The sequence below is a fragment of the Morone saxatilis genome, unplaced genomic scaffold, assembly GCF_004916995.1.
Source record: "Morone saxatilis isolate NCDOM2014 unplaced genomic scaffold, NCSU_SB_2.0 Contig5, whole genome shotgun sequence".
NCBI classification, from domain to species: Eukaryota; Metazoa; Chordata; class Actinopteri; family Moronidae; genus Morone; species Morone saxatilis.
In genome coordinates, this window is record NW_023340095.1 from 15717390 (window position 1) to 15726548 (window position 9159).

The 9159-nt window shown below is 42.7% G+C and overlaps 1 protein-coding gene across 1 annotated transcript in view; it reads left to right on the top strand.

The window, feature by feature from the left end:
* LOC118338770 (vang-like protein 1) overlaps positions 1 to 9159 on the top strand; it is an 18362-nt gene continuing 9203 nt past the window's right edge. Inside the window, exons 1-3 of the mRNA XM_035676082.1 lie at positions 1 to 151; positions 5052 to 5301; positions 6414 to 6585. Of these exons, the coding sequence (XP_035531975.1) occupies positions 5231 to 5301; positions 6414 to 6585 (243 nt within the window). The 5' untranslated portion in view covers positions 1 to 151; positions 5052 to 5230. The remainder of the gene's footprint in view (positions 152 to 5051; positions 5302 to 6413; positions 6586 to 9159) is intronic.

The following is a 9159-nucleotide window of genomic DNA, read 5'->3' on the forward strand; positions in this document are numbered from 1 at the left end:
CACAATGGCCAGGCTCGTATGAGGGAGCTGCCCTGTCAGTACAGTAACAGACGCGCCTCAGCAGCAACAGCGGCGGCGGCGGCGGCAGCGGGGGCGCATTCACCGAGACGCAAGAGGAGGAATAGATATGGCACACATCTGAGAAATAAAGGTGGGTAAATGAATTGATAATCGCGATGCCGTGTTCATTACACCGGGTATATCCGTTGCTGGCAAAAGCCTGAGCCCTCACAGGAATTACTGATGAAGTTCAATGCTGCCGTCGTGGAAAAAAATGGTTCCCTTCTCATCAGACAGATGTAGCCTTTAGTCCTCCTATCTTACATTTATGTGCTGATCTAACCTTGTAGATTTTATTCAGCTCCTGTATCACATATGTGTGTACATAAATAGATAGAACCAAGAGAATGCAGGTATTATTTGAAGCATTGTGGTTAATGATGTTCAGGATGTGGCTGAAACGAGATCTATTGTAACCGAAACTGCAGCTGTGTAACGGAGAAGTAACATCACATCCCTCGCTCTCCCGGACCCAGGAGCCTGTAAAATAAAGGGCGTTTCAGATCATGCCTCCGCTGCAGGGTGACGGTGTGTATCGCCATCATCATCAGCAGCTGTCTGCAGAGCCGCGCACTGTGCACAGCTGGATGAGGTGTTACTATGACGAGCCTCCTCTTGACACTGTCGGTGCCGTCTCCCTCGGTATCTCAGAGTCATGATGCTGCAGTGAAAACTGTGAAACAGCACCTACACTCATTCATTATTGAGCAGTGCTGATAGGTCCTGAGCATGAGAGGTTTAGGGACAATGAGGTATGCAAACCTTTTAAATAGATGAGTCATTCCCCTGGAAGCCATTCTTGCCATGAATGATCAAAGGACAGTGGTGTTGGCAATGCTTTTGTCGTTGTTCTCTTTTTAAACCCTGTTTTCTGGCTGGCAGGGCAGTGTCACAAGTGTAATGAGAAGTGCAGCTACCTTAAGGCTACTGAGGTGCATTAGGAGAGCTTGGATAGCACGATGTAATGGGTGCTGCATTGTAGAGTAGTGTACAGTAGTGTATTTACACATAAAAGCACTGCTCTTAAAGTGGGGAATGTGCTGAGGTATCTGTCCCTCGCTCGCTCTCTCCCTCTACTGTACTTCTGTTTAGTTCCACATGAGCGGATCAGAGGGGGACTAAGTTTGCATTCCAGAGAACTGTGTCAGGTCTTAACTTTCTCCTTTTACTGTGGGGTGGATGTGTGAAAGAGAAGCAGGGTGGGAGTGGCTGAGACTCTATCCAGTCACTCAAAGGTCACAGGTTTGCTCTCTGCACATAATCTAACAAATACCTTTGAGACAAGACTCAAATGTCACAGCAAACAATGAAAGGAAGTTCCTAATATCCAAGTGGTGAGGTCCATGAAATGAGGGGGAAAAAAATGCTGCGTCCGTGGGAGTTTCACGTCTCTGCATCTATGGCTCTGTTTATGTGATCTTGGTCAGTCAGCAGCGATGTTATAATATGTTAATCAGCAGCTGTTCCTCTGGGTTATCTGAAATCCATGGAGGGATTGGAGATTGTTATCACCATAAATGGCACACACTGTGTCACCCATTATTTGATTTGTTTGAGAGGTCTTATCCTGCTTACTGGACCGTGTTACTTGTGTGTGTGTGCTTTTGTTTTATTTGCCATTTGCCATTAATGTGTTTTATTAAACTAAAAGAATATACAGCTGAAACAATTAGTTGGAATAGCTTTGATAACTGGGAAGTTTGGTGTCCTCAAGTCAAAGTTGGACAAAACAAACAATTTGAATAAGTCACCTTGTGCTCTGGAAAACTGTGTCACTGTAAATGACACTGTATAGACCAAAAGGTCAGGTAATCGAGCAGGTTGATCAAAAATGAAAATAATCAGTCGTTATGGCCCTAATGTAATATCATGCTGTATATGTTGTCGCCGGGGTTTGGGGGTTTTGTAGTTTGCTGATTGCTTTGAAATTGTGAAACAAACGATAAAGGAAATGAACTAACACAGCAGACTGCCAGCTGCTGCATCTGGCAGATTAGGGCATAATGCCACCAGGGCAGGGCGCACATGAAGGAAGGAAGGCACGAGGGCTAATGGGTGTGAGGGAGGGCACAGATGCCATGGTAACCAGGCCTCAGTCAGCGTGTGCTTTAGATGAGCTCCCAGGCTGATCTGTACCATTCAGGGTGCCAACATTGCATCGGTCCCTTTAACGGAATCTCAAATTCAAACACTTATCTTTCGCTGCTTGATTGGAGACCAAGGATTTTGTAGCCAAGGATATTAAACTAAAATCCCACTTTCTCTGTTTTATCATTAATTGATGAGCTGGATCAGCAGGGCAAAATGCAGCCAAGAACCTGACCTATCAGATGTCACTGCTCTCCCCGTGGAGACCCACACATATTTGTTGCAACCGTGCAGTTTATGTTGTAAAAATGAGTCCATAGCAGCACATGCGCCTGTACCCCTGAGCCCAACCGTACATAATTACAGCCACTCCCACTGTGCAGCAGCCTCCATCCACTAAACAAACACGTTAATGAGTGTTTGTTTTACATTAGTGTCACTTTCTGCCCTCATGAATCTCTTCTCGGTGCAGCCAACCAGAATGGTCTGCAGCAAAGCAACTACGCTTCACTAGAGAAATTCCACACTTTCAGTCCCTCTCAGATGACTACTGAATTTTTTTGGATGGACCGACTCAGAATAAGCAGGCATCCGCACGTCCCTAACGCTCGTTGTTATGCCCGCATGCTTTATTCATAGTTTTCCGTTGGTTTGTAACTGATAGTTTTTTTTACCCTGTGGCTGTGATTTTCCACATGGCCTGGTTCACTATGCCTCTTCATGCTCGTCTCGTGGATGAGTGGCTTCTCAGAGGGATCATCTTGGCCCACATACACCACTGCCACGCGCTCAGAGATCAGCACTCTGGGGGTTAACGGCTTTTATTCAACTCGTGGGCTTATTCATTTAACCACACTGGTGCTGGGTGTGATGAGACGCCATTGTTTGCTCCTTGTGCCCTCTCACTGTGCCACCCCCCACACTACACACACACATTATGTGTATCACACAAATTTACTCTCAGCAGGGGTGATTGATTATGGCTACTAGATGGGGCCTCCTGCCTCTGGTGTTGCCAAGGCAACAGTGGACGCTCCAGATGTAAGTGGATGAGATGTGACTTTCCTCTGTCCAAACTCTGCTTTGTGTTTAAAATTTGATGCTGCGACATGAGCTTTGATGCTGTGAGTGGTGTGTTGCAGTCGTACAATATTTATTGAAGTCCTGCATATATGCAGCTCTGCCTTGTTCAACATTTGTTCCCCTGCTTTTAATAGCACAAGTGGCTGCATCAGCGGAGACTCTATTCTCTCTCAGAGAAACTGTGCTTTTTGCCACTGCAGCATTATTACACACCTGGATAACAGTAGGTTACTGTATAGGCCTGCGAAATAATACAAATGGATAGCTTTTGTCAGAGACATGTAATCCTATAGACTCACAGTGGTAATGTTATTACATAATTTATATGCATTGTACGAGAATCCGTAATGGAAAATGTGTGATTTCTCTATATACAGTGGCCACATTTCCCATGATGGGTAATGGAAGGAAAACATTCAACCCCATCCGTATCATCTTAATGGAAATCAGCTACATTGCAATGTCTTCCTCTAACCATCGTTTCAGAGCATGATCTCCATGCCAGTGTGTGGATTCACATCCTAATATGCTGAATGGGCTGTTTTACTGTTTATATGCTCCATTGGCTACAGCGATAACAAATAGCCTGTAAACGACGTGAGGGAGAATAATTCCCGGGTAATAAAACGAGACACAGACTAAAACGAGAGAGATCGTGATTGGCAGGTGGTTGTCAGGACAACAGCTGGGAGACAGGCAGGGTGTAGATTGAGGTCTAAATGAATGGTCATGCATGGTGAAGCACTAAGGCATCCTCATGCATCACACAGCATACATTAGGGCCCAGGAAGTGAGTCTGATAGTTTCAGTCTGACCTCATAAAGACAGGATGGAGAGTTCACATAGACATAAACTAATTTTATTTGTTTAAAAAAGGACCACATCTCTTGTTACATTTGTATGCTTTCAACATGGCCATGAAGCTATAGCCTTCTTTTAATCCATTTATTGTGTGGATGTCTTGGTTTCAGCAACGTGATGATAAATGTCTACAATTAAAATCTTGCACATGATGAATATTTTGTTTTAAGTGAATTCCATCTATTTTTTTTTAATATGTTTGAATTTGTGTCTTTTTGGCAAAAAGTAATACATAAATAAATAAATAATAATAAACAGCCTCAGCATTGCGTTGGCTTTAGTATTTCTAAAATCCTGGATGGCTATTAAGCATCTTGTATAAGGAGGTGTTAATATCAAATATGACATTTTGTGCTGTGTTGAAACTGGTTGCACTGGCCTTTGGTTTTGCACTGGCCTTTGGTTTTCGCTCCTACAGTATGTCTGTGGGATTCTCATCAAAAATCTTTATTTATTTAAATTTCTGTTTAACCTGTACTTAACCAGGAAGTCTCCTGAAATGCATTATTTCTTTGTCAACAGAGACCTGGACAGAATGGCACCATTAAGACATAGTCACATAAAAACCCACATACACACACATTTATTTGAGAGGCATAAAGGAGAAAGCTTGATAATTAAAAACAGTTACATTCTTCATGAAACATGTTTTAAATGTTTGCGTTTGAGTGCTCAGTTTTAAGGCAGTGTTTCCAATTAAAGTTTGTCTTGTAAATTATTCCAAGCCCAGAGTACAAAAATGCTGTTTTGCCAAGTTCAGAACAGACTCAGAATATTATACACCCATTATTCAGTTTTATCTGTTAGAGACAGGAAAAAGCATTTTACAGAGGTGACTAAACCGGTCTTATCCATATATTAGAATGAGCACAAGCCTGTACAGAAAAATATTGCCTGGCTAGTATATGTAATTGCAATAAGCAAGTTTTAATGCAAGCTTCATACCCTCTATCTCTCAGGTCAATGTGGCTACTAAGGCGGCTATCTGGAGTAGTTGTCAGTCATCGTGGATTCCTAAGGCCCGTCTCTATAGCAACCCACTCCTCCTCCTGAGTACTGCTGCCAACTTACCCTCTCTACCACACAACGAAGCTCTCCTCATCCCCCGGGCCAATTGCCAGCTCTGAACTGCGTTGGAATGGACACTGAGTCGACACACTCGGGCTACTCCTATCACTCCAGCCGCTCCGGGAGATCAAACCGTCATGGGTATGTTTCCTGTCTGTCCGCCCTTCCATATGACTGCCTGCTTCTCCGCTGTATCTGTCTATCTCCCCCTTCCCATGACACAAATGTCTGCTGGATCACATGCTGCATCACTCACAGCAGCCTTTGGTTGCAAAAGTATTTCATGTAAAGTCTTTAGAGCACATCGAGGTTGTTGTTTTTGTGTTCAGTTTGAGCAGACCACATGTTGGTTATAGCCAAATAAATCAGATGAAAGACTAAGAGAGAGACAGGGAGAGGTCGAGCTAGAGATTGAGACAGACAGGGCTTGTGGATTAGGGTCGTCACAGCTGAGTGGCTCTAACCTATTTCACTCAGTCTATTCTGCAAATGAGAGAATCACTTGATTCCCCTCCTGTCGATTCCTCACCCTTCTGTTCGTCTGCTGAAATATTCATTTTTCTTCCTTTCCACCAAATGTTTGCCATATAGTACTGCAAATAACAATTATTATCATTATTGAATAATCGCCCTATTGTTGTGCCTATCTTTTTATTCATCATTTGGCCTAGAAAAGTCCAGATGTCCTGATTTTCCAGAAACAATAGTCCAAAACCCACATATAATAAGGTTACTATCATAAAAATTCTTTGAGAAGGAACCAAAGAATATTTGCTTAAAAAAAGAAAGATTTCAATGACAAAAAAAAGATGGTTTCCAATTAACTTTCTGTCAGTCTGATCAGTTTATCATTTCAGCTTTTGTTTTGTGTGTGTATTTGTGTTTGAGTACTCATAAACAAGCTGGGTGAGTTGCTTGTATTCAATCAGTTTAGACCTGAATTAAATCGATTCAAATTTCCTTTCTTCTATAGAAGATGTGGAGGCAGATATTTTGATAACTGATTCTTTGGTCTTTTATCATTTATCAGATTTTCTTCGACATATACAAGTAATTCATCAAGTGAACTGATTTTTGGTATGTTGTGGACTGTTAGTCAGACAAAACAGGAAATTGTTAATTATTTTCCGACATTTTGTAGACCACCAATAATGAGTATATGAGCACATGGGTATGTTTCTGATCATATATTTATGTGTCTATATTCCTCTTATATTGTTCTTCATGTTCATTGTATGTTTGTTCATCTCCAGGGATCGAAGCCGTGAGCGGCACAAGGCCAGCAGCAGCAAAGACAGCAGTCGCTCTGAGAGATCCGTCGTCATCAACCCCCCTGACACCCCCTCCCAGGACTCCCCTGTTCACAACGGTGAGCCGCTGCCAGGAGAACCCACACCAGCAGCAGATCTTGGAGATGAGGCCCAGGTATTTTTTTTAATGGAAGTGTACATTGAAGTAACACAAAACTGTATGCATGACAAAAAGGGGATGTCCAAAGTGTGACGGAATGCAGGCTGTTTTTAAAATAAATTATTTATTCTTGTAGAATAAACCAGAAAGCCTAGTAATCCATCTATGAACTCTGCACCATGACCTTATAAACTCGTCCTTACACAGCTGGCTGCCCATTGGCATAACGCCTGACACATAATAACAATGGTGACAAGGGATCAAATAGGTCAGAGGATTAGCATCCCTCTTGTAGGCCTGGACGGATTTGTAAGGGCAACGTTGTGTTACAGTGTGTGCATGTGGTGTGTGTGTGTGTGTGAGAGAGATACAGGGTATAACTGTCAAGCGCGAGAGCTTTGAAAGCAGAGCAAATTGGTACCAGTCAGTCCATAAAGCTGATTTTGCCGAGCTCTGCAAGCAAAATAGGTTTTTAAGTAGAAGCAGGGAAAATGCTGTGATAATGCAGCTCAGAGTGTATATTTAACTAAGTCAACAGCAGGGATTAAAGGTGCATTCAAATTTTGATCTTTATTTAAAGAAGAAGCTCGACTTATACGCTTACTGGCTTTCTTACAGAGAGTTTAGAAGATCTCATATCAGTGTACGGCCAGCAGTTGGTTAGCTTTGCCTAGCATAAAGAGTGGAAACCCTCTATACTCTCTCACCTCTAAAGCTAACACGCTATATCTCATTTGTTTAATCTGTACAAAAACCAAAGTGTAAAAACAACAGCTTGTGGTTTTATGTACCAGACTATTTATTTTACAGGAGCAGTAACTTCCTGGAGTCTTTTTGTACTTGTGAGCTTGCCAGGCATAACCCCCCATAAAACAATCACTTGTTGTTTTAACATCTTGGTTTTTGTGCCTATTAAACAAACAAGCCGTAACGTGTCAATTAGTGAGCCGTAGAGGTGCTGGCAACCATTTTTCTTAAGCTCTGGGCAGAGCCAGGCTTTTAACTATTTCCCCTCTGTATCTAAGCTAACTGTCCCCTGGCTCCAGCTTCATATTAAATGGAGAGATATGAGACTGGCGTAGATCTTCTTGTCTTACTCTTAGCAAGCAAGCAAATAAATGTATTTCCCAAAATGTCTGGCTATTCCTTTCAGTGCAAATGATCAGGTCAGTTGCAATGGAAAAGCTGAGGTGAATGAGAAGCAAAAAAGACAACCAGAGGAGGAGGAAAAGAGTTATAGATATTTTTCTTTAGAGAGAACTCTGCCTTGGGCCGCCTTCACAGGCTCTCTGACCTACTTGAAATCTGTCGTAAAAAGAGCCTATTTTGTCATTGTGTATGTACTGTTTGTGTGTAAGAAAAAAAAAAGAAAGGCAACCATGGGTGTGTGTCTGTGTGTGTGTGGTGCAGGCTGCCTGCAAAAGACATTCCTGCTGTGATTATGATTTGATTTAAGAATATGGAGTAGTATTTAATGCGATGTGAACATGTCTTCAGCCAGGCTTTTCTGACAATTTCTAGAAGGTCTGACCTATTTTTCCGTCTCTGCTCATCCACTTCTGGCTGGGCAGCCACATTCCAAAATGTCATGTGATTGTCACCTCGTATCTTACGTCCATTGTCCGCATTGTAAGGTAATCTGCCATTGTGTTGCTTCAGCCCTCCAGACAAATGTGTCCAAATGGCACAACAGCAGCAGCACCATCATTACCAGAACCACCAGCAGCAGCCAGTGCTTTTTTGGAACAGCACTGTAGATGGCAGAGTAGCTGTAACACTAACAGGCTCCAGTGTAGAGAGACATTCTCACAAACTGAGATTAGCTTTAGCATCCAGCCAAACGCCACTTTGAGGAAAGCTGATATGAATAATCCTCCATGTTTACACTCATGCCTATGACATAAGGATACGGTCTTGGACCACAGCTTCTGTGTGTGTGTGTGTGTGTGTGTGTGTAAGTGAGTCATAGAGAGAGCGCCAAGTCTGTTACTGAGACTGTCCATGCTGCTTTGTGAGACTTAGACGCTGTGACTTTGTGCCAGAAGGCAGCAGCTTCAATTCACAATGTTAGCTCTAGCAACACCAAAGCATATGGGGAAGAAGGATATACTTACATTGCTTCTGCTTTGCTTACACCTACTCATACCTGCTACGCTCACCTCCTTTTATGCAATGTAAAAATAACTGCCACAACAAAAAGAAGGGAGTAAATTATAGGAAACCTGCCAGGCATTTTAAACTAATTGTCATTTGTTTTCATCCCATTAGGTCCTATGACTGCTTTGAACCCAAACACATACACAGTGACACAAATCTGCTCCCCAGCACAAACACACTAAATGTGAAAATGTCATTTTACCCTCCACCCAGGCCAGTGGGGCTTAGCCATTGTGTTTTGCAGTTGGCAGATTGTTTGGTATGTGTGCGTGTGTGTGTGTGTATGTGTGAGTCTCTGTGAACAGTGCTAATCAGTACGTTGTTGTGTTGTTGTGCTTTGTGATGGTGGAACAGGCCTAACCATAATCCATATTCAGCCTCTGCCAGATGAAAAGAACTGCCAAGCAAGCAGCAGCTCTCTCTCTCTCTCTC